Below are 25760 nucleotides of genomic sequence, written 5' to 3'. Positions count from 1 at the left end.
TTTACAGTTTTATATCAGTCCTGGAAGAGAAGGCACAATAGTTTTCGACACGGGACCAGAAGAACAAATCTATAAAGATAAAAATGGACAGTTAACAGTGGTGAGTGGCTGTGTCTGGGGAGGGAGGGAAGCACTTTTTGATGAGAATAAAGATGAAAATGCTGCCAATTTCAGTCCTCCTGTAGATGGACTGGAATCATAGCTAGTTCATCTCTTTCTAGTCCTGCTCCCACATCTGAGAAACAGGAAGGAACTGGAATTGGTCCTGGAGACATAGATCCAAATGCTGGGTGAAGCAAGAGTTTACTGCCATGTTTACTGGGAGCCAGAGCTGACACTCAACCCTCCTCGGGTTTAAATGGCAAAGCCCCGCTTTTCACTGGGCGGCGCAGGTGTTGGGCCTCATCACAGTGGTTCTCAAACTTCACACTGGAGCCTCCTGCGTTAGCATCTCACCCCCAGGCTCTGTGCTGTCATTGGCTGCGGGTGTGGCCGAGTGCTCAGAGCTTTGCCCTTCCTGCCAAGTAGCTTATTCTGAGCCCAGCTCCAGCAGCTCCCTTTTGGCGTCACAGAGCCTGTCTCCTACCTGCTTAGCTGAAGGTACTAACAGGCCTCGCGAGCCCATTTCTGTGTGGCTGGTCGAAGCGACATCACCTACCTGGGTGATGCTGACGGGTGGGGTGATAACTGCTTCCTTCCGAGGGGGGCGAGGTGAGGCCTCTAAGCCGCCACGTGGACTCTTCCAGGTGTCTGTCCGCATGAAGTCCTGATAGAGGGTGGCGTCTGCCGAGGCCAGGACGTAGGAAGCGGGATTTGACCCAGGAAGCTACCCCTTCGAGGAAAGGCTCCCGCGGCTCTGAAGAAACGGAGCGGCTTCCCATGCCAGCGCCCATTCCCAGCTGCCCTGTCGCGCTAACGTCGAACGTCCTCTCGGGGAGTCACGTCACCGAGAGGGTGGTTGTGAACGTCCCCAGTAGGATAGACACTCGCTGCGCACTCTGCCCGGTCACTGTAAGGTAGGCAACAGCTTCTCTACCTTTGCCGGCTGCCTCCAAGGCACAATGAAGTGTTAGAGGTGGTCTGAGTAAGTAACTGAAAGTTCACAACGCTGCAACATTTGAATTTTGCTTTAAATACATGGAATTAGAAATGTACCCGATTCCTTAACATTTCTCATAGGCTCTCTAGGTTCCAGATGGTGAGCTGTGTCTCCCCAAAATTAAATTGGTGGCAACACCAGCTGATTGATTGGTTTTGCTTCTTCAGAAGCCCAGCTGCGTTTCTGCCCCAGACTCCCTTTTGGTGTTTAAATTCAGGCGCTACAGGGAAATCACTCAGCTTTCCCACCCCGAGCAACTTCAAGGTGGTCGGGTAGAAGGTACTGTGACTGCCTAGCTCTCTCTGCTGAACACTGCACTTCACTGTGCTGGGGTTTCTGAAAAGACCCAGAAAACTGGCTTACGTAGAAGCATTATATATATAACTTTTATTGTACATTATGTCCACAAATGCTTGCACAACATACAGTGACGACTTCTAAAGCTTACAGCATCTTTTTCCATAGCACAGAGAAACAGAAAGCTTAAGGACGCACAGATGTGTAGAGAGCACCCAATCCAAGAGTCGGGCTGCGTGTTCCCACGTGGGCCCTGAATAGCTGCTGGGAGGTACACACACCTATTAGGAAGCAGAGGGCTGGGACCTGCCCAGCGACCAACCTGCTAAGCCGCTGCAGGAGGGCGACAGAAGGGGCTATGCCAGGGGCCGTCTCGGGCACAGGCTCCTGTACCACAATCAGGTGGTGTAGTTGAAAAAACAACTTGATTACAAGGGACCAAAAGCTGTTCACCCCTTTCACTGTAAGCTATTACAATGTAATAAAACTTTACTCTTTACCAGATATTAGGCCCGTGTTTTACTTGGATGGTTCTTAAGCGTAAATACTGACTTGTTTGCCCCAATGCCAGCATAAGAAAAATTAGGTCCTTGTAGAATATACTGGGTAACAGCTGGGCCAGCCAAGGCCCTCTGTCAGCTCATGGCCATGCAGCAGCATTCACCTGGAATGTCGTAGGGACCTCTCCTATCCCAGGGGAGCAGTTGGAGGAAAAGTGAAAGGAGAGAGACAGAGACAGAGACCGCCAGAAACATTAGGTCATCAGGTGGAGAAGCCCAAACAAATCACTTGTTCCACAAACGTACTCTTCGTGTAAACATTTAAAAACAATGTATTTGATGGCTTTTCCATTCCTACAGGAAACATTAGAACTGACATTCACTTTAACTTTCTAGAAAAGTTCAACCCAAATGGCAGGGTTGCTGTTGGAACTCGAACAGTATAAAATATTTAAGAAACATTTTTTAAGCCCCCCTTTCCTTAGCACTTAATAAAATCCGAACGGCCTCATGCGAAGGTTCCCACACAGTTTAAAAAGCATCTACCCAGTCCTTGATTTTGGGGTTGTCACCATTGTTTAAAGGTTTATTGGAGGCTTCGCTGCTGGATACAAAAGGAAGGCGTACAACTGTCGCAAGTAGGGCAGTGCGTACAAAGTCGAAGCTGTAAAAACCATTTCAAAATATAAACTCGTTTTTTTTGGACTATATTGTATCAGAGGCTGCCCATATTAATACCTTTGGTATAAAACAGTAACGTTTCCCTTGAAAAGTGGACAAAAACCACCCACTACCTTACACACATTCCTATCACCTTGTAACTACTCTACCTAGTCTAGTCTCAACCACCGATACTAGTCACATCTCCCTTCTGTCCCTGACAGGCGCAGAGGAGACTGGGAGGTAGGTACCGAGAACGCCCATCCCCTACATGCACACACCCCCGTCACAGTCACACACGTCCCCTGAACACCATGAACACTAACCTGACCCAAACGATCTGCACATCTCTTACTGACAGCCACTCCATACATGTCAAAATCAGAGGCAAAGACACCCAAGGGGTCTCCAGGTGATGGCTACGTTTACAGCAGGCAAGCTGCCCCGAGGCTGCTGGTGACGGTGGTCCCACAGGGATGCCAGGCTGGGGCCACACTGAGTTTCTAAGCAAAGGGCAGGGCACCTACTGCGGCAGTAAGCCCAGCTTAAGGGGGAAGGAATGGATCCCTTGGTTTGTGAGCTGTGCCCACAACCAGGCCAGATGGCCTTCCTGGAAAGCAGCGAGGCCACAAGGGCGAGCACTCACTACCAGCACAGCTCTGCCCTAGCCAGAGGTGTGGGGCCCACCAGGCACCAGACCACAGACCAGCCAAGGTAGCAAGAGGCTCGCCCCTACACAGATCAGGCATCCAGAGCTACTCGAAGCCCAGTAGGTCCCGCCTCCACTGCCACAAGCCGCAGTTATTTACCAACACGCTCTGGGCATGAAGTCCTGCTGCAGAGTGGACTTCTAGCAAAGCCGTCTGGAAAGCGTGCAGGCACCAGCCAGTGTGCCGGGTGGGCGGGAGGATGAGGGACAACGGAGCCCGAAGACACCCCTGGTGGCCACCAGCTGCAGGATCCCTCAGAGCTGTCACACTGAACCCCAAAGGCAACGCCATCCAAGAAGCTCCAATAGGTAGTCAACATCCACAAAAATAAATACTGCAAACGAAAGTCCTCACATACGCTTCATACGCATTCACACTTTTCCTTTGAGAACCCAGCGGGCCTTCCAGGTTCTCACAGAAAGTAGAGCCCTTGGACATAGCTTGTCAACAACACGGGAGCATTCACCTGGTACAAATCAATTCACCTTGTCGAGAAATATCAAAATCATCTGGCTTGTTACAAAAGTATCTCCAGACTCCAGGGGAAGTGGAAGGTGCCTGGGAGCCCGCACGGGATGAGTGTAGCGTGGGGAGGAGGGAGGAGAGCTCGGGTCCGCTTGCCTGCTCACTGGTGGAGGTGGGCACGGTCGTCAGGTCACTTGATGTGGATCCGCCGCACACGCTCGATGCGCTCGCGCTCCCGCTCCTCGTCTTCGTCCAGGTGGTGGGAGCGCCCAGCCGCCCCACCCGTGGCCTCCAGGAGCGCATTGTCAGGTCCACGGCCATCCTGGGCCTCATACAGCAAAATATTCAGGGTCTCCTCATAAATCCGGGCCTCAGGGAACTCCACCTGCATCCCCACGAAATACAGGCAGGTGAGCGAGCATCACACACGGCCTACCACCGCCACCCAGTACTTTCAGGCTAATCAGCCCCTGGGATTCCAGTTAAGCCCAAGGAGAGCAAGGAAACAGAAGGCCTAATGGGTCACAGGCCCGTAACAGCTCCCGCAGCACACATTAGCTTTGCAGAACGGTGCAGAGACAGAAGGGAGAGGGTAAGTACACTGGTTTGGAGCGGATGATATAAAACTAGATCCTCAGAGTCCAGATCAGTGAGGGGGTCATGTGCTCGGAAGGAAGTCAACAGGGTAGGAGCTAAGGATGCCGAGTGGGCCCCGTGAGGGTGGAGGGCTGCTCTAGGTCAGCGGGTCAGAGGAGGACGGACAGATGGCAGCGAGTAGACAGAAAGCCAAGGTCAGGATCTTGAAGGCAGCCCTGTTGCTCTGATGACCGGGACGGGATGGGGCCGTGCTGGTGGGAAGCGTGCTGTGGGGAGGACCAGGAAGCACACAGACAGCGTAGGTCACTGAAGCAGGAGGCAGTGCTGGCAGCGGGCCACACATGGGTAGCGGGATATGTGAGTTAACACTTAGGGCAAAGGAACTGAGGTGCAGTGAGGCTGCCCCTACATGCTGGGTGGCACAAAAGGAGCGCCATTTGGACTCTCTAGGACCTGCGTCTGCACCTTAGCAGGGCCCAAAGGACAATGAAAGCTGTGCAAGTACACATGCCAGGCTAGCCACGCAGAACCGTCCGTGCCAAGCCCTCACCTTGGTCTGCTTCTTCTCGGTGGCATAGACGATGGAGGTACAACAGACCTCAGCAATCTTCCGGCCCTGACCATAAAAGGACCAGCAGCAGATTTCGTCCCCGATGACATCCTTTATGAACAGGACCCGTCCGTTAAAGCGCAGAGAGAGCTTATCGAAGAGTTCAATGTTTTTCAACATATTGTCGTCAGAATTGCTGCAAAAGAGCATTTGGTAAGGTGACCACAAGCGGGTGATAACCCCGCCACCGGCAGAGTGTCCACACTCGGGGCCCATTATCCCAGCTACCCCGTTTCAGCCTCACAACAACCCACGAGAGAGGCACCAGCCCCCACTGCTCAGAGAAGGAAAGAGAGGGCCTGAGAAAGTGGGTGATTACTTGAGGTCAAAAACGAATGAATGGCAGAGCCAAGGCCTCAAAAAAGATAGCTCCAGCCGCTCAGCCTGAGCTCCTAACCAGTGTGCTAGAGAGGCTGCTATGCTGTGTGCAACCGCCAGAGGTGGAGCGCTGAGAGCTCGGGCCTGCGGGCACTGGCGCCAGGTGGGGCATGGAGGACAGCCCAGCAAGCACAGGAGCGTCAGGACGGAACTGCCGAGGCGACGCTCTATCCTGCTCAGATTACGGGTCTTGAGTAACTGCATCAGGTCCCCCTAAGGTCCCTCAAGTTCCTGATTTAGAGTCACAAGTTCCCAAGGGCCACCAGGCATTCTAGAAACCTGGAGATATTGCTGGTGGGGAAATGAGGAGCGAATGCTAACGGGTACCAGGTTTCTTTTGGAGGTGATGAAAACGTTCAAAAATTTGGTGATGGCTGCACAACCTGTAAATACACTAAAAACTACTGAATTACATACTTTAAAAGGGTGAATTTATGGTACATGTGAATTTTATCTCCTCTCTAGCCTTCCCTTTCTTGCCATCTACCTATCTGGCTTCCTCGAGGTGCAGGGGGCTCCCTCATCTGGAGGGAACAAGAGGAGCTGGGCCCGCTGGTATGAGCAGAAGCTTTCCTAGCGAGTACAGAAGTACAGAAGTCTTTTCTGGCTGGCGCCTTACCTGGTATATGAGTATTTGTTGTTACTTCTGTTGTAGAGTAACTTCACGGCTGGCTGCGGGTTGATTTAAAAAAGGAAGAAGAGGGTTACTTGGAGTGCAGATGCCATAAACCACTGGCTTCCCGTAAGGCTGGCCCTGCCACCAGGCCGAAGAGGCAGACAGCACAGCCTGCTGGCCGGGCCGGGCTCGAGAAGGAGACTGTGTGCCCCAATGGCAGGGAACACAGGATGAGCCACAGGTTCCCATTCTTAGCCCCTTCTCGGGTCTTCCTCAGGCAGTTACACAAGTTCTCATCTCAAAACGTGTTCAGAAGAACCTCTATCATCTCTGATAGCAAGAAGAGTACCACGGGGCCTCCAACATACCTTGTTTGAAGTCGCTATAAGTTTCTGTTCTTCTTTGGATGAGGTGATAACAGGAACTTTGCAGAAAGGCTCATAAGCATCTTTGTTCTGCTGGAACAAAACGTGCTTTCAGCCGAGGAGGCCTGCCCTGCACTGGGTTGGTTAAGCTGGCCCGCGGGCAAAGGCAGGCTCTGGCGAGGGCAGATGGGCAGTCACGGTGGGAAGAGAGGAGGATTCTTACTACCAGTGAGTTAGGATGGGGGCACGACCAGGAGTTGAGCTCTCCAACAAGTCTGCTATTTGGCGGCTGTTATACGCCAGGTGCTCAGTAAACCCTAAGAACGATGACACATTCCCACAGCCCAGGGAGCCACTCAAACATAAACCCTGAACATGGTAGATGACACATGACTGCATCAAAGCTCCCAAAACCCCCTGGCAATGACTGCAGAAGAATAAAGAAAAGTATAAGCCCGTAAGAAAAAAAGAATGAGAGACGTGAAGCCAGCAGACAAAAGACATAAACAATCTGAGGCTGGAGAACAGATCACAGATGAGTGATATGCAAGAAGGAAGCTGGAACCTAAGTCAGCAGATGGGAAAGGATCCTGGAGATTTTCAAAGAACAGCTCTCAAGGCTGGTGGGCACAGGGCAAGAGGGGAGGCTCGCCTGCCAGGTGGCAGAGCCCCTTCCCCAGCCCGGCAAAGAAGGTCCATGTTTAGGTGTGTACAGGACTGAGTTGCTATTCTGAAACAGAGGGACTAAATGGTGAGGCACCCCCAGCCCCCGGGCCCTTCCCCGCTCAGATCCCAGACGGCAGCCAGTCGGGCTTATCTCCTCTCGGTAAGAGAGGAGGATTCCTCCACCAGGAACTGAGCAGCCCGAGAAGAGGCTGACAGATCTGAGACGGGGGTTCCCGCTGGGAAAGCCAGCCCACCCTTCACCACTGAAGCCCACTGGACAACAAGGACGCCCCACAGTCACACCGCTTTTCAGAGCTTCCTCTTAAATTTCAACAGGCCAAGGATCATCCGATTGTTAGTGCAAAGCCTCTCAAACATGAGACCAAACAAAGAGAGAAAAAGTAAGGAGTCAGACGATACGACGAAGGCGGCAGAAAGAAAACCTCCAACACCAGCATCATCAGACAGACGAGAGCAGATTTTTCATCCTATGAAAAAGATCAGCCTGCTACATAAACAAGAGCATCGGGGAGCAAGAAAAGGCCTTTGAAGTTAGAAATGTGACAGCAGAAGTAAAACATTCAACGAAAGGGTTGAAAAGATAAAACTGAAAAGCAAAACAAAAAACAAACCCCTGAGAAAGTAGAACAGGAAGATAAACGTAATAGAAACTGGGCGGAGGTCAGTCTTGGAAGTTTAACCTCAGACCAATGGAAACCACAGAAAGGAACCCAAAGGGCATGTCTCCAAGACAAAGATGAATCAGAGGCACTGCAGTGTCTGCACCTGCCAGCAGGAGACTGACCTTCCTGAGAATTTAGGGCTGAATTAGGGAGATGTGCTCAGAAAACCAAGCAAACACAACGGTGCAGCCATCACCAGTCTGGCAAACTGAAAAGCTACACGAGAAAGGAAACAGTCATTGTACACTCTGTGGCTCAACTGTTAACAATACCAACATCCCAATGCACGCTCTGAATACCGATTTACCAAAACTGTGATAACCTACATTGGGAGAACAGGAGGAGAAATATATGTAAGTTTGGCAGTGGCTGGGGATGGTGGTGTGCATGAGCTAAATCTGAATTTTCTATAGTCATCTCGTAAATAATACTGAAAACTGAAATGCCAATAAATAGCAGTATAAGAAATACGAAAGTAAATAACTACTGAAAGAATTAAAAGAGGCTGCCTGTGGGTGAGGGGCGGGGGAGGATGTGAGGGAGAGAGGGCATTTGGCGGTATTTTTTACACCAACCTTGCAAAACTAAGTGACTTCTTAAATGATGTATGTGTATTACTTTAAGAAACACAAAAATGAAATAAAAATACTAAAGTAAAGGCTACGACACTTAGAGTTATAGACTGGGGGTAGAGGCGGTGTGTGGAAACAGTTCCTGAGGAGCGAGGCATGATGGGTACTGGTCCAGTGGGGGTCAGACAGACATGTGGCTTGGGAGAGGCCCAAATAAGAGCTTCCCGTACACAGATCCAGTTCCTGTGACCACCCAAAGGGGCTCTCTGACTCTGCCATGTGGGAGCTTTGTCTGACGTGAATGGCCACCGGCTATGTGTGGAAGCTTTGTGGTTTGATAGAAATGTTGCTGTCACTAGACTGGACCCTGATGTCCCTGCCCCCGGTCCAGTTGAGGAGGGAGGGGGGGAGGTCTGTGTCTGCAGAGATTATGCTAGGCTCCCAGCGAGAACTCATGGGTGAGAGTAAGTCCTATTGGGCCCAGAAACCTGATGAAGTATTATGACCCAGGCTCAGCACTAAAGGGTTTCGATGTACAGGTGAGAGGATCCAACACCATGGAGGCGGAATAAGCCAGGAAGTAGTTAGGCGGCCTGAACATTACAGAGAAGCCTCGTGGGTCGCTCTGACCCACAGGGAGAGGCTCCAGCTAACTCACTAGCCCTCACAGAGGGCAGGGTGGCAGGAAGCACCCCATTTTGCAGAGCAAGGCAGGTGGGTCTGAGCCTCGCCCCCTGATGGGAAGGAAGGGTGATGCCTACTTGCAGGGCTGCCTGGCACTCTTCCACCAGGCCCTGGACCAGGTAGTACTTGGCTTCTGCCAGCAGCTCCTCGATCTCCCGGCGGCTCTCCGGCAAGGGCACTGCCCCGTCACGAAGGTAGTTGAGTATCGTACCAAAGTGCTTCCCACAGCGGTCAATGAGGATCCAGCCTGCAGCAGGAGAAGGAGGAAGGGAAGGGCTCATTACACGGGCACTCCTCTCTGGGGGGCCCTGAGGAGAACTGGGGTGTCTCCTGGCTCCTTTTGCCTCCGGGAGGGCAGGACCACAGAGAGAGTCACCAGCAAAAGGCTGACCAGGCCCTGGCTAGAGCGCAGTCACAGCCTCCAGACCCTGCTGGCGGGGAACAACCACACGGGACTCACCTGGTCTCAGGCTCTTGGATGCCAGGGGCCCTGAGGTCTAAAAGCACGTTTCTTTAAATTCCCTCAAAACCCCTTACACGAGAACATCTCCAGAGAGGCCTAGACGCCACACTTGGATAAAATGCGTCCAAATGACCCCAACAATAGGGAAAGGCCCATGGAGTAAAAATATCTACTCCCTCTTTCTTTAAAACATATGTTCTTATTGATTTTTAGAGAGAGGGAAAGAGAGAGAGAAACATCATTGATCGGCTGCCTCCTGCACGCCCCCTACTGGGGATTGAGCCCATAAGCCAGGCATGTGCCCTGACCAGGAATGGAACCTGCAGGCCAGGCTCTAGTCCGTCTTTCTACGAGCCTTTTCCTTTCTTGAGACTTTTTCAGACTTTCAAATAGCAGAGCCACTTCCAAGGAAGCAGAAGGCTCCCACTCACAGCCTTGGACCTGTGGTTTCTGAGAGTGACACCAGCATCACCATAGGAAATTCCATCCCTAACTCCCCACACACTTACTGGTTAGTGACAGCGATGAATTGGAGATAAAACGGTGAAGGAGACAGTGATCAGAGAGACAGAGCTGCCCTTAAGCAATGCAGTCTAACGTGGGGAAGGGGGTATTTTTTCATATCAAATATGGAACAATCCCCGCTGCCCAGAATCAGGACAGTGAAACATTCTTAGTGGAAAGGCAGGGGTGGGGAACCTTTTTCTGCCAAGGGCCATTTGGATATTTATAGCATCATTTGGGGGCCATACAAAATTAACAACTTAAAAATTAGGCTGCTATATTTGGTCAAACATTTAATTAATTCACCCCTCATGCCTTGGCATGGCCAGACCAAATGATTTCTTGGGTCTGATATGGCCCGCAGGCCGGACGTTCCCCACCCCTGGGCCGGGCCAGGAAGACAAGCCCTTCCACTCCCCAGTGCCCTCTGCAGCCTCAGCGCTGGCCTGCTATTCCTCCCCTAGAGATGCCATGGGTTTGCAAAATTACTCTACTGAAATGCAAATGTCCTGGGGAGTGGAATTTGGAGGGGGAAATAGGACTGGAACAAAGACCATGTGTGTCTGGGTAGAAAATGTAAAACTAGAAAGAAGCCAGTCTGGCCTTCCTGACCAGCAGAGCAGCCCCAGGCAAGGAGCTTGCCCAGGTCTCCTGTCCCTTGTTACAGGTGAGAAACACCAATGCATGGGGCAGCTGGAAGGTTTAAACAGAAACCAGTAACCTTATGCCCCCCCACCCCCTTCTTTGCTCAGTTCAGGAAAAGGGGCCCACATTTCCACTCCTAACACCACTGTGCCCTGCTCAGACCCCCAGGCCCTGGATCAGTGGCAGAGGCCAACAAAAGCCAAGAGCAACGAATGCACCTTTTTCAGATCCAGAGTCACATATCTGCTCACCTCCCCCACCCGTGTCCCCCAAACCCAGCCCTGCCCAAAGCCCTCTCCTGGTTGCAGCAGACCAGTAGGTAATCTTTGCAACCATCACCAGGAGAGCTGATAAGAAGGCCATTTCCATGCTCTCCCCCTGCAATTCCTCAGCCCACACTTCCTGGGCCTTTGGTCTAATCTCATCTCTCTAGAACCTTCCACTGGTATTTCCACACAGCTATGGTTTCCTAAGTGGGAAGAACATGGCAGACACAATGCAAAGGTGCAGCTGGAGTCCCACGCTGGCTTCCAGGAAGAGAGGGATATCCGTGACCCTGACAGTGTCTGCTGGACATGACCTAATTCTACAATCGAGACACGAAGTTTAGACTTAGTATCTGTTATGTAGCTCAGGTGCCTGAGGGGGCCCGGAGCAGGCAGGATAAATGGGTGCAGGTGGGCTGTGCTGATGGCTGACCAGAGAGACCAGAGAGCAGTGCGCTGCCCTGTGGGGTGTTGGGGAAGGAGGGCGGGCTCTCCCAGCTCCAGAGAGTGGCCAGGCAGAAAGGTGGGTCCAGGGCTATGTGAGCCACTGATGTTTCAAGCTAAGCCAAAAATACAGATTTTTGTGAAATCTGATTTTTAAAGAATGGTAAACTAATTTTTTAAAAACCTGTCATTAATGCACTGTAGGGCAACCGAAGCACATCTGCTGGCTGCACTGGGCCTTGGGCCACCAGCTTATAACAACCTCTATGCTACACTGGAGCTAGTGCTGTTCTTCCAACAAGCTGACAAGGTATGGAAAGACAGCATTATCTTCCCCTGAATTTCCCACCGATGAGCCCCGAGGCTCAGAGGGTTCAGTGACACTCCCAAATTGGGGAGGTAGAACTAGACAACAAAGAAGAAGAAACTTAGGAAAACTACTTTCAGGGGAACTGAGAAGGCCAGTGAGGGTGAGACAAGTGGAACCTCAGTCTTTGAGAGAAATGGCAACCACCTCAGCCCAGCTGCTCCGGGAAGAAAACGTCCCTTTCTGTCTTTGTCACATGGACAACTCAGCCGCTTGGAAAGCGCAAGGGCCCTTAAGATCAATCAAGTGATTCCAATTATTACGGACTGTCGCAGTTTCCATGAGCGAATGGGCGGACCGTCACACTGGGCTCCAGCTCAAGAATGCGGTCAGGAAATGCTTGTGGCGAAGGAATCATACTTTGGACAAATAAGGGCAAAGGAGCCAGGCGCATTCCCCATGAGGTTTCAATTAGCATTCTGAATTTAAAGTATTTTAGTTGCTTTCAAAGCAGGAATCTGTCCCTTTGAATCAGCCTTGCACGTAGAAAAGCAAAAGTCAAGCTTGTGGGCGTCGTTCCTGCTGCCACAGAGCACAGGGCCGTGTAGGAAAGCCGTGCACAGCGGGGCAGCCCGGGCCCTTGGACGAGGCTGGGGAGGTGAACGGGCAGTGAGGCCAGAGGCTCTGGGATGGTGTGACACGCAACACAGCACAGGGTTAGGAGCGTGGGCCTGTGTTGGAAACGCAGGTCTGCGTACTTTCTGGGTGACGTTAGTGTTCCACTTGACCTCTGTGTCCAGCAGTTTCCTCTCCTAAGAATGGTGCCTCCCACAGCTGGCATAAAGGTACAATAAGGGAACGCCTGGGGAGTACACAGCACAAAGCTGAGTCTACTGCCAGCATTCAAGTTAGGCCTCTAATGACAAGTCCTTTGCACATTTCATCATCGCTGCCTGAGAACGAAGCAGCATCCAGAGGCGGCGGTCCACCCCCAGGAGGGAGTCTGTGTGGCTTTCAGGTACCTCGAAGGTAGGCTCTCCTCTCCCAGTCCCACCAGCATCCCATGTGCTTCCCTCTCCTTTTCCTCCCCCACTTCCTACAGGGAGCTTGCTCGGACCTAACTTGCCTGATTGTAAGTCACCTGAGGTCCTTGTTACAAATTCAGATTCTTGTCCTCGTTCCGAATCAGAATCTCTAGGGCAGGATTTCTAAGCCTCAGCACTACATTTGGGGTTGGATACCTCTGCTATGGAGGGGCTGTCCTACACATCATAGGGTCCTCACCAACATCCCTGGTTCCTACCCACTAGATGCCAGTAGCACTCTCACCCCCAAAGTGTGACAACCAGAAATATCTCTGGACAAATGTCCCCGAGGGATCCAATCATCCCTGGTTGAATACCACTGAGGTAGATAGGAGAGCAAAGTGGAAAAAAGAAAAAAAAAGAAAACACATAAAAACTGAGGCACCAAAACACACCATTTAAAAACCTGTAAGAGTCAGATTTATGTTGTTTATGTTTATATAAAATAAAACCATAAAGGTATAAAATCCAGAATGCACACTTATTTCTACAAAGCAAAAAGGAAAATGGGAAAATGTGTAAGATGCAATCAGACAGCCATACGATGAAACACAAACAAACATAAAAAGATGCTCAACCCACTAGAAATTAGGCAATGTTAACTAAAACAACAGAGTACCATAGCATAGTCACCAAATTGGAAATAATAAGTTTGACAGTGCCCAGGCAAAAATTCAGACCTCTGTGGGGAGTGTAACCTGACACAATTGTTCACATCACAGAGTACCATAGCATAGTCACCAAATTGGAAATAATTAATAAGTTTGACAGTGCCCAGTGTCGGCAAAAATTCAGACCTCTGTGGGGAGTGTAATCTGACACAATTGTTCACATTGAATGGAGCTGAAGATGCTGCTACCCCCAATGCCACCCCTGGGAATGAACTCTAGGACAGAGCTCCCAACTGTGTTTAGGACCTTACTGCTGCAGCCCCAGAGCAGCTGGGTAGGGCCTGGGGAGGTCAGAGCCCCTTCATTTACCAAAGTAAAAATAAGATTTTCTGGGTGTCCCTTGATGTGGCAAAGGCTGGGAAGCACTGGCCTAGAGAAACTCACACATGCCAGGGAGAGTGTTCAAGAACGAGAATGTTCCTAACGGTGGACACTAGAAACAACCTAAATAACCATCAACAGAATATGAATTGAAGGACAGAAGGGACTGACATGAAATATTCAAAGTGATGAAAAGCAAGGACCTACAATCAAGACTACTCTACCCAGCAACGCTATTATTTAAAACTAGAGGCCTGGTGCACAAATCCATGCACGGGTGGGGTTTGGCTGGCCGGCCCGATTGGGGTTGGGGGCAGGGTTGGCTGGGGGGAGGGGCGGCAGGTGTTTGGCCAGCCGGCCCCGCCCCCTGGTCAAACTCCCAGTTGAACTCCCAGTCGAACTCCTGGTCCAGGGGACAATTTGCATATTAGCCTTTTATTATATAGGATTGAAGGAGAAAAAAAGCACTTCCAAGATAAGAAAAAAACTGAAGGAGTTCATCACCACCTAACCAGTATTACAAGAAATGTTAAAGGGATTTTTTTAAGAAAAATAAATAAAGAGGAACATAAATATATAAATCATAAAATGGCAATAAATATGTACCTATTAATAATCACCTTAAGTGTAAATAGATTAAATGCTCTAATCAAAAGACACAGGGTAGCTAAATGGGTAAGAAAACAAGACCCATGTATATGCTGTCTACAGGACACCCACTTCAGATCAAAAGATACACTCTGAAGGTGCAGGGATGGAAAAGATATTTCATGCCAATGGAAACAAACAAAAAAAGCTGGGACAGCAATTCTTATATCAGACAAAACAGCAACTTTAAAACAAAGGCTATAATAAGAGACAAAGAAGCACACTGCATAAACAGTAACAGGATCAATCCAACAAGAGGATATAGCCCTTGTAAACATGTACACACCCAATGCAGGTGCACCTAAATATATAAAGTAAATACTGATGGACACAAAGGGAGAAATCAGTAGTAATACAGTCATAGTGGGGAACTTTAACACCCCACTGACATCAATGGATAGATTTTACAGACAGAAAATCAACAAGGAAACAGAGGCCTTAAATGACACATTAGACCACATTGATTTAATTGATATTTCCAGAGCATTTCACTCCAAAGCTGCAGAATATACATTCTTTTCAAGTGCACATGGGACATTTTCTAGAGACCACATGTTAGGCCACAAAAAAATCACAAGTAAATTTAAGAAGACTGAAATCATAGCAAGCGTTTTCTCTGACCATAACGGTATAAAAATAGAAAATCAAGTTCAAGAAAAGAACTGAAAACACACAAATATATGGAGGCTAAATAACATGTTACTAAACAAGGAATGGGTTAGCAATGATATCAAGGAAAGAAATCAAAAGGTACCTTGAGACAAATGAAAATGAAAACACAACAACCCAAAAGCTGTGGAACACAGCAAAAGCAGTCCTAAAAAAGAAATTCATAGCAATACAGACCTACCTCAAGAAATAAGAAAAATCTCAAATAAACAACCTTACCTTATATTTAAAGGAACTAGAAAAAGAACAACAAACAAAGCCACAAGGAGTGGAAGGAAGGAGATAAGAAAGATCAGAGCGGAAATAAACAAAATAGAGTCTAGAAACAATATAAAAGGTATATGAAACCAAGAGGTGGTTCTTTGAAAAGATAAATAAGGTTGATAAACCTTTAACCAGACTCATCAAGAAAAACAGACAGAGGACACACATAAAATCAGAAATGAAAGAGAAGTAACAACGGACACCACAGAAATGCAAAGAATTATAAGAAAATATTATGAACTATATGCCAACAAATTGGATAATCAGGAAGAAATGGATAAATTCCTAGAAACATACACTCTTCCAAAACTGAGTCAAGAAGAAACAGAAAATCTGAGCAGAGCAATTACAACCAATGAAACTGAAGCAATAATTAAAAAGCTGCCAACAGACAAGTCCTGGACTGGATGGCTTCACCAGTGAATTTTACCAAACTTTCAAAGAACTAACACCTATTCTTCTCCAACTATTCCAAACAATCAGAAGGAGGGAAGACTCCCAAGATCATTTTATGAGGCCTGCATTATCCTGATTCTAAAACCAGATAAGCACACTACAAAGCAAGAAAGTTATAGGCCAATATTCCTGATGAACACAGATGCAAAAATCCTCAACAGCCCTAGCTGGTTTGGTTCAGTGGATAGAGCGTTGGCTTGCGGACTGTAAGGTCCCGGGTTCAATTCCAGTCAAGGGCACATGCTTGGTTTGCGGGCTCAATCCCCAGTAGGGAGCATGCAGGAGGCAGTCGATCAATGATTCTTTCTCATCATTGATGTTTCTATCTCTATCTCCCTCTCCCTTTCTCTCTGAAATCAATAAAAATATTTTAAAAAATCCTCAACAAAATATTAGCAAACCAGATCCAGCAATACATTAAAAAGATCATACACCATGATTAACTGGGATTTATTCTTGGGATGCAAGGTTGGTCCAATAGCCACATATCAAGTAATGTGACACACCACATAAACAAAATGAAGGCTAAAAATCACATGATCATATCAATAGATGCAGAGAAGGCATCTGATAAAATCCAAAGGGGAAACACTAAAAGCACACTTCCCTTAAGATCAGGAACAAGGCAGGGATGTCTGCTTTCACCACTCTTACTCAACATAGTACTGGAAGTCCTAGCCACAGCAACCAGACAAGAAGAAATGAACGGTATCAAAATTCGAAAGAAAGAAGTAAAACTGTCCTTATCTGCAAATAACATAATACTGTATATAGAGAAGCCTATTTAAAAAAACTACTGGAACTTATAAATTCAGTAAAGTAGCAAGTTACAAAATAAATATTTAGAAATTTGCTATATTTTTATACACCAATAAAGAACTATTAGAAAGGGAAACTAAGAAAACAATCCCACTTACAATTGCATTAAAAAAAAAAATAGAATACCCAGGAGTAAATTTTATCAAGGAGGTAAAGGACCTGTACTCAAAAAATTATAACAGGCAAACAGGGAAGAAAATTGTAGTCACCATGTAAGACCTTGAGGCAGGAGGTCGGTCAGCCACGCTAAGGCAGGCTTTTCCAGAGTTCCTCGCAGCACAAACTATACTACAAAGCTATAGTAATCCAAACAGCATGGTACTGCCAGGCCAGTGTGGCTCAGTGGTTGAGCATCAACCCATGAACTAGGAGATCAAGATTCGATTCCTGGTCCCAGCACATGCCCATATTCAATGCAATTCCTATCAAAATACCAATGGTGTTTTCCATAGAACTAGAACAAATAATCCAAAAGTTTATATGAAACCACACAGGACCCCAAACAGCTACCGCAATATTGAGAAAGAAGAACAAAGTTGGAGGTATCAGGCTACCTGATAAACTATACTACAAAGCTATAGTAATCCAAACAGCATGGTACCAGGCAAACAGGGAAGAAAATTGTAGTCACCATGTAAAGACCTTGAGGCAGGAGGTCGGTAAGCCACGCTAAGGCAGGCTTCTCCAGAGTTCCTTGCAGCACTCTGCCCACCCCACCCCAACCCAGGCAGGACTAGAGCCACAACGGACACTTGCATTTGTGGAGTCTCTCCATAGGAGAGGCACTTGATCAAGTGCTTCCTAATCTCCTCATTTAAACCCATAACAACTCTGAAGAGCACTACCTTCGAGACTTGGAAAGGAGGAAGCAGGCTCAGAGAAAAAGTCACTCACCCACTGTCACATGACCAGAGAACAGCAATAGTCTAAATGAGCACAATGCTCAAGACCCAGAAATCATGCCACCATGTTAGCTATGGCTGTTGGCAGGACCCAAACCCAGGCCCATCTCACTCCAGTGCCCAGGTTCTTCTTGGTTTAGGAATTACATGCACGTGGTGGAGCAAAACTCATATAGGCTGAAGGGCACGGAGCCCGCGAGAGTCTGCCCACCCTGGACTCCAGGTCCCTCCCCAGGGCAGCCAGTCCCTCAGGCATCCTTTAGAGATTTCCAGCAACAGCTACACACACTGCTCTGGGCCTTCAGAGCCCGGCCCTTTAGCCACAGGCTCTGCTGCTGGACTCACTTGCCGGGCTGAGCTGCATCTGTAGTTTCAGCCCGTTTGTGGCAAACTCTGCTGCAGCTGAAAGCCTTCCTGGGTGAAGCTGAGATTCAGCAAATTTTCCCTATTTCTGGGCCCAACTATGTCCTTGAGGTAACACTGAGGCCATGGGTCGGGCGGTGCAGTGCACTCACCAACAGGACTCTGCCTGGCACAGTGCAGGATGGAAGAGCAGACACCCAGCCAGACAGCCCAGCTCACAGGGCACCACAGGGCTTCAGCACGAAGCCAGCGGTTGAACCCTGAGGCTGCCACACTGAGGCGACCTGGACGGGGGGTTGGGACCACACGAAGCCACAGAGAGCAGCTGATAAGAGCCAGCAAGGCCTGGGTTCAGTAGCTTTTGAGAAAGCATGTCCCATGAGATGGGGATCGCGCACTCTTCCAACTGTAACAACAGTACAGCACCCACCCCTCGAAGGTTAAGGTGCAGCATAAATGAAACAACACCCATACAATGCCACTTTGTGTGAGCTTTGCAAGGGGGTCTGAAGGCTGCCGAGTGTTAGGGAAATGGAAACAGCTGAGGATGGAGTGTCAGAGGCAGCACTGCTTCCGGGAGATGCTGGGCTTCCCAGGAAGCGAGGGGGAAGGACATCCTGTAGCAGCTCTTTAGAAGCCGCGGCAGGTGCCCTGCTACCACTCCCAGGCATCTCCCAGGTCCGGGACAGGTGAGCTCGAGGACGCTGTCTCTTTTGGGACAAGTGGTAGGCCACCAAGGTGAGGCCTTCCCAGGAGACAGGCTTCCTCTTGGCTTTGGAAGCGCCTGGGCGCTTTTCCTGAGCCCCACCGGAGACTGGGCAGGGCGGAAGAAAAGCCACAACAATCCAGGGCTCTCCGATAAGGTCTGTTTCCTCCTGCGGCTCGGGTGCCATTGTCTTGATTTCCACAAATACCCTGGGCAACACTGGGTGTGGCACGGCGAGGAGATCCTCCCACTCATACAAAGCTCACGTTTATTTTGAGTAAGACAGAGGCAGTTCTGGAAAGCCAAGTTCACGGGAAGCCCAGGGACGGAACTGCAGCCTCGCCCTCTCCAGGGCACAGAGGGAAACACCCAACCAGCGACAGCCCGCGTGAGCTCAACCCTCTTAGGATCACAGAAAGCACTGTGCACACCCAGCCAAGGACCCCCAATCCCACCTCCTGAGTCACAACTCACCCACCCTCTCGGCAACCACTGCCCCTGGGAAGGCAGGGCATCAGCACAGAGGCAGCCTGAGACAGGTGAGCTGGGTCAAGCCAGGCTGTGGTGTGGCCTAGTCTCAAGCAATCTCAGGCCAAGGAATGTAGGATGGGGCCATTTTTAAACCTCATGGGACCTGCTCCCTAAACCCAGACAGGTAAGGACGTTCCCCTTTGTCAGGTGCTCTTTGACGTTCCAGGAAGGCAGGAGTAGTTATGGTAAGATGACTTTAAACAGTTCTTTGCCTTTTACTAACATAATTTTCCACAAGAAAGAAAAGTACCGAACGAACATATGTATATTGAATATTTACTATGAGCGAACAGCCCCATGAGGCAGGGATCACTGTGCCCATTTCACCAGCTGAGGGAAGTGAGACATCAACAGCTTAACCACCTTGATTAGGATCACCAGCTTCTACATGGGGAGCTGTGATTCAATTCCGAACCACCCTGATTAGGATCACCAGCTTCTACATGGGGAGCTGTGACTCAGCTCTGCTTTTCTAGGCTTCCCTTGAACTCGGTCTGTGAACTCTGCCATGACCCCATCCCAGGAGGACAAGTGTCCAGAGAAAATGCTAATTACTCACACTGGAACTTCTCTCTGAAATCAGAGACCCATCGCTGCGAGAACAGGAAGGGAACCAACTAGGGTAGCTAGTCCAGCCTCCATTTAACAGAGCTGAGGCCCGGAGTGGGACTGGGAGTTTCTCAAAGTCACACAGCGAATCAACAACTTCACACAGCAAATCAACAAGTAAGTTGAGACTGTGAGTCCCTGTCCAGCTGACTCCTCCTCGTTTTGAGGTCTCAGCTGAAATGCCACTTCCTCCGGAAAGCCCTCCTTGACCACACCCCTCCGGACTAGGTGGTCAGTCTCCCTGTTATTCCTCAGGGGTCCCTGCATACCATGAGAACACTGAGCACACCGTGTGACCTGCAGCTGTGCAACATTTCCTGGGGTTTTCTGAGCTAGAAGGAAGCCCTCAACCACAAGCACGTCCCCAGCGCCTTGAGGCTGGCTTACCTTCACTGTCGGTGAGCACTTCCATCCGCCCGCTGAACATGGCCTTCAGCATGGTGTCCTGCTTGGTCAGCGTCTGCATGGTGGTGTAGTAGAGGGCGCCGCCCACGTTCAGCTTCACATACTTGGAGCTGGGGCTGGTGCCCTTGAAGGAAGTGGTGCGGGTAGCAGCCGCTGGCACCGCTGAGCTCACCACACTTTCTCCTGACATCTCTTCCTGCCAGGAAGAAGACACAAGGTCACCAGGGTCACGGCACCAGGTCTGGTTTACTTCTTTCTGAAAGCCACTGGGCTGAATCTGGCCTCCAGATGTGTTCTGCTTAGTCCAAGTATATTCTGCATTGAAAACAAACTTCACTCTCAATGTTGACAGCTCAGGAGTTCACAGAAAAATCGGGATTTCTGGCTTCTCTTAAAATCAGAGGCCAACTTGGCCAGCAGGGCAACAGCTGGTGGGAGTTGGGGTATTGGCTTCCCCTGGCAAGACACAGGTATTCCCCAATCTGCCCCCAACTCCACCCAGATGGCCTCATACACTGGCCTCACCTGCTGACCCGGTAGGTACAACTCCGCCACTAACTCTTGTGTTATGAGGACTTCCTTTCTACCCACTAAACAAACACACTGGCTGCAGCCTGAGGCACTGCCCAGGTCTCTCTCCTTATCGCCATGCACACCAGACAGCCACCAGTGCCGCCTCTCAGCGGAATTACAGATGAAATGAGTTTTTATGAACATGAGTAGGATCCCAACTACCACTCCTAATACTTCCTATAGAAAAAAAAAAAAAGTGTTTCTGAGGACTAAACAGACATAAGAACTCTTGGAAGCAAGTTACTGCAAAATTATTATAGACTTCCTATACTAGCACTGCCCAAAACAGTGCGATCTGATAGTCTCCGTAACAACACTGCCAGCTCTCATGTACGTATCAGAGAAATAAATGAAGGCGGCGTCCAGATTTCAGCAGGCGCAGGAAAGGAGACTGGTACCTGGCATGTGTACTCAAAGGAAACATTTCTTGAATGAATAGGTAGGATCCTATAGCTGGAGAAGATGCCTGAGTATTTACTAAATATGGGGAATAGCACCGAGGAAGTGGCCCCTGACAGCGAGGACCTGGCCTGACACCCCTTCTGGGCCTTGGCGTTCCCTATGAACATGAACAACCCACAGCACACGGCCTCGGACAAGGCCATGGATAGATCAAGGACATAAATAAGACCACTCCGTAATTGCCTGAACACAAACACAAGACCATTGCCCAAAACACAAAAATGACCAAATGTCCCCTTATCCTGGCTAATATCCTGCTGCCTTTCTACCAACTCAAGTTTCAGCCCCATTCCATTCTTCCCACCTTCAAAATAGGAATTACAGAGGCCCAATCACAGAATCAGCCCTGCTTCCCGACAGCATCCAACCCAGAGCAAAGCCCCACTCGTCTGAATCCTCCCCAAAACCCTTCAAGGCACGCCCAAATCCTCTGGGATGCCCGAGTTTTCCCTCGATGGATCAAGGACATAACTTCAACTACAAGTGTGCTACTAGTGCTACTGCTAGAAGGAACTGACGACACAAAGCTTTTACAAATACCCTGATACTGAAAAAGAATTGTGTTTTAAATTCTTTATGCCTTTCTTTTTTAAAAAAAAATCCTCACCCGAGGATATTTTTCCCATTGATTTCTAAAGAGAGTGGAAGGGAGAAGGGAGAGGGAGAGAAACATCAAAGAGAGTGAGAGAGACATCAACTGGTTGCCTCCCACATGCATCCCCCTTCCTGGGCTGGGGAACCTGCAATGGAGGCAAGCGCCCTTGACCAGGAATCGAACCCTCGACTCTTTGGTCCATGGGCCAAAGCCCTAACCACTAAGCGAAACTGGTCAGGCCTGCCTTTCTTTTACAGATCTCTCATCATGAGCTTACAATTTTTAAAACACAAATGTTATGTTTTTCATTGAAATAAGGAACTGATAGGTGGCCACCTGCCTTCGATCGGTAAGAGAGAGGCAATGGCCAGTCCTTTCAACTGTCCCTTCAAAAGGGTGGCCTGGAACTCACCCCCTGGGAGGCTCCCGTCAGAGCTCGCAGAGTGGCACAGAGGGAGAGCGGCCTCTGGAAACACAAGGGTTTCCTCAAGCAGCAGTACAAACGTCACAAGGCGGCACGTTCTCAAAAGCTTGGGCTTAGCTCACCTGGGGTCTCTGTGGCCAGAGGCCAAACATCAAAGGAAAGAGGCCGCCGAGGCAGTGCTGGCCCCTTCCTTCTAGCTTTCCTTTGAAGTCAGTCCTCAGAGACCGACACTAACAGTTACCACCAACCACGACCCATACCTCAGTCACCTCCCAAAGTGAGTTGGTGACGGAGCAAGCGAAGGACATGGGCAGGTCCTTTCTGGGCCCGAGACCATGGCTTTATCAATGGCCATCCTCAGCACGTGCAAAACTATGACATATAAATTGAAAGAGGAGGGCCCCTTCTTTAGAAAATACAAACAAGCTCTGAAAAGACGGGAGGGGACGTGTGGCCATGGGCTGCGGTTTGGAAGGCAGACCTGACCTGAATTGAAACCGCCAGCCTTGCCATTTAACAGCTGGGGAGCCTGGGTGAGTCATCTGAGTTTAGTCTGGTCTGTCGAATGGGGACAACAGCGGCGCCTGCCTCCCAGGGCTGCGAGGGACGCACAGAGCACTCAGCACGGTCCCTGGCTCAGAGCGAGCACTCAAACACCAAACACTCAAGCGACGACTATTCGAGAATGCCCTCAGTGTCTCAAATTATCTTCTCTTTTGAAACTGGTTTCAGCTCTATTGACATCCGACTGAATTACAAGAGATAAAGGCAGAAACCATCCCGATCTGGATTGAGACTCCAGAAAAGACAAAGAAAGCTCCAAACCTTCCCGGAGCCCACTCCTCCGAAGGTCAAAGGTCGGTCACCTCAATAGGAGAGGCGCTAGGAAGAAAGGTCTGGCCGAGAGCCCCAGGCTCTGAGCTGCGGAGCTGACGCCACAAGGCAGGAGACAATAAGCCTCTCAGGGCAAGCCTCCCCACAGAGGACTCCCCAGTCATCCTGGTTTTAACTAGTTTCAAAGGTTGGATTTCATGTTTGATGAGGTTAGGGAGGTGGGACAGGGGAGAGCAAAGTTGGTTACAAGAAACAGAGAGGTAACTGATACTGGAGGTATTGGTTACGGATTCCATTCAATCAGCAGAGGAGTTTATTCCAGTTAGATGGGTAAGTCAAGGCTTCTCTCTTTTCCATCTCCGCTGAGTATACTGTTGCTGATTCTAAACAGTAGCCCTGCACTTACTTGGTTGCCCATCGGAACCCCCTGGGGAGCTTAAAATAATACCCATGCCTGGGCCCTACCCGTGGGAAATCTGATGTAACTGGCCTGGAGGTGTGGCCTGGGCAGCAGACATTTTAAAAGTCCCCCAGGTAATTCCAATGTGCAGCCAGGACTGCTACCCACTGTTCTAAAAAGCCCGGTGTATCTTAATGAGGCTACAGTGAACTTCATGGCCTTGGAGAAGCTTCCAGGCCTGGGTGAATTCCTGACCATACATAAAAATACACCAAAGCATCATACACAAAAGCAAGCCCCTACTTCACAGCCTCGGAGGCACAAACAGGAAGCAATTGTATGCACGCTTAAAAAATAAAAGTCAGCTGAACAGGAAAACCGCTGACTTCAAAGGAGGCCCAGGCAAGTACAACAGGGAAAAAAAGGCACCAAATCCCTCACCTGTACACGTTTTCTATACAACTCTCTGTAGACGGAGAGTATGTGTGGAAGGTTTGGTGGAGAGTTTGGTAAACCTGGACAGCGGTTCGGTTTCATTACTTCCCATGTGATGTTCAGACACGTGATTGAACCGAGCCTCAGTTTCCTAACTTGTAAAATGCAGTTAAAGCCCTACTCTTCGCAATAACCCCCCGGGAATGAACAGTGAAGTTCTTAGTGTCCTTTTCCTTCTGCCCCTCGCGCTTCCCTGCAGACCAGAGATCACAGCCCTGGCTGCACTAGCATCACCTAGGAATGCTGACACATTCCTCATGCCTGGGCTTCACCCCAGAACCAGCCATCAAATTTGGGGAGGGGAAAGGAGGAGCGTGGCAGCTCAGAAACCAGAGTTTTAAAAAGCTCTTCAGGGGATTCTCATGTGTGGCCAGAGCTGAGAGCCACAAAGCTACGACGTTTCAACCGGCTAGATCTAAGAGTCTCGACCTTGATGCTAATTATACAACGTTCTCTGAACTGAGGGCATTTCCACAACTCAGAAAAGCCCGTGGTTCCATTTCAACCAAGCTACATTCCATCAGCCACGTAAGGGTGGCATTATTTTCCACCCGAACCCTATGGGACAGCTACTGCCGAATTACACTCTCTTGCGGCGACTAGCACACCAACTACTGCTGGCCTATGTCTCTCGAGAGTCTAGGGGGGAAAATGTCATCAGTCCCACTTTTTAGGGGAGAAAATTAAGAATCAGAACTCTGACTCCCACTCTCATGCCCTTTTCATTCTATAGCCCAAATCAAAGAAAGCAGAGCTTTAATTCCCTGGAGGGCTTGTTAAAACAGATTGCTGGGCCCCACCCCAGACCGACTCCATAGTCTGCGGTAGGGTTTGAAAAGCTGGCCATTTCTAACAAATTCCAGCTGGTGCTGCTCGGCCGGTTTAATGCCCTCTTCCCCTCAGGTGGCCCTCATTGGACGCGAAATGCAGCAGACCACACTCAGGTACGCGCTGACTCCTGCTTCCTCAGCACTGGCCTTGGGATTCACTCCTCTTCCCCAAGGACTGCACTGTCTAGAGACGCAGGCAAACGAGTGAAACGAGGGTCTGGGCTGACCTTTGCTCATTCCCGTCCCGGGACAAAGAGCTATTCAAAGGGCAGACTCTCGGAGGAGCCCGAGCGCACAGACACCCCCCACGGCTGGGGGACCGCCGGTGAGACATCCCGACTCCTTAGGTGTGGCTACCTGGGGTCTCAACGGAAGTGACTGCGCAGGTCCCAGCCACAAGGCGCCGGACCCCGCGGGGACGGCCCCTGGCACCCTCCACGGAGCTCCTAGTGCGGAACGCACACCCGCCCGCCTCCCTCCATTTCTCTCCTCCATTCGACGGCGTGGTCAGACGCACCTGGAAGCCCGTCCCCACTCCCCCAAAACCAGCGACTCCCAGGACCACTTCCCCAAACCCCAAACTCCCCGTCCTCTCATAACCCACCCGGTCTCCTTCACATCGCCCCAAACCCTAACCCTCCACCCAAATGCCCGTCTTCAATGACATCTCTTTGTCCTCTTCACCATCACCAATTCCCACGTCTTACAAGCACTCGACTCTGAGACATCCCCACCCACACACATATCTGCCCCCCGAGCCCAAATGCCCTTTCCCGGCTTCCCAAAAGCCAGGGATCTCCCCAGGCCCCCACCCCAGCCAATTTTCCACCCAATGCCCTTCCCCCACACCCGGCCCGGCCTCGCCCCCATCCTACTCCCCAAGTGCCTCTTCCCGGCCGCGACAGCCCCTTACCCCCTCACCCCCTTCTGTCGGCCCTTTCCCCCTCTTCTCTGGCTCTGCCCGCTCTCTCGGCCGCCCGGAGCTCCCAGTCGGTGGGCACCGCCCTCCTTACCATGAAAAGCTGGAGGACGCCGGAGTCTCCCAACCTGGACTGAAAGAGGCAGGAAACACCCAGCTCGCGTGAGCCAGGGGCGGAGGCGGGGCCGGGGCGGGAACTTCCGCTGTCCATACCTCACTTCCGCCCCGCAGAGGGCGCTTTCTTAAAG

General features: G+C 50.0%; 2 protein-coding genes across 3 annotated transcripts in view; one reads left to right on the top strand and one right to left on the bottom strand.

The window, feature by feature from the left end:
- MYO1H (myosin IH) overlaps nt 1-2506 on the top strand; it is a 35020-nt gene extending 32514 nt beyond the window's left edge. Inside the window, exon 28 of the mRNA XM_005869791.2 lies at nt 1-2506. Coding sequence (XP_005869853.1) covers nt 1-202 — 202 coding nt within the window. The 3' untranslated portion in view covers nt 203-2506.
- On the bottom strand, nt 1472-25738 carry KCTD10 (potassium channel tetramerization domain containing 10). 2 transcript variants are annotated; one of them, XM_005869672.2, is made up of 7 exons: nt 25607-25738; nt 19963-20176; nt 8980-9149; nt 6301-6390; nt 5936-5988; nt 4879-5074; nt 1472-4116 (listed from the first exon to the last, which is right to left on the bottom strand). In XM_005869672.2, the coding sequence occupies exons 1-7, from the start codon at nt 25721-25723 to the stop codon at nt 3922-3924; spliced, it is 1035 nt and encodes a 344-aa protein (XP_005869734.2). In that variant the 5' UTR covers nt 25724-25738; the 3' UTR covers nt 1472-3921. The 2 variants fall into 2 exon arrangements, with proteins under 2 accessions (XP_005869734.2, XP_014397940.1); XM_014542454.1 differs by having other exon boundaries at nt 6301-6387.
- Nucleotides 25739-25760: the final 22 nt, after the last annotated feature.

Source organism: Myotis brandtii, unplaced genomic scaffold (genome assembly GCF_000412655.1).
Source record: "Myotis brandtii unplaced genomic scaffold, ASM41265v1 scaffold303, whole genome shotgun sequence".
Taxonomy (NCBI): domain Eukaryota; kingdom Metazoa; phylum Chordata; class Mammalia; order Chiroptera; family Vespertilionidae; genus Myotis; species Myotis brandtii.
Note: the sequence above shows the minus strand (reverse complement) of the source record. Positions and strands in the feature narration are given on the sequence as shown.

Coding starts and splice junctions, on each gene's coding strand:
- KCTD10 (XM_005869672.2), bottom strand. CDS start 25,723: ATGGACAGCGGAAGTTCCCGCCCCGGCCCCGCCTCCGCCCCTGGCTCA. Junction 9,150..19,962: donor AGTGCTCACCGACAGTGAAG/GTAAGCCAGCCT, acceptor CTCCTGCTGCAG/GCTGGATCCTCATTGACCGC. Junction 6,391..8,979: donor AGTGCCAGGCAGCCCTGCAA/GTAGGCATCACC, acceptor GTTTTGTTCCAG/CAGAACAAAGATGCTTATGA.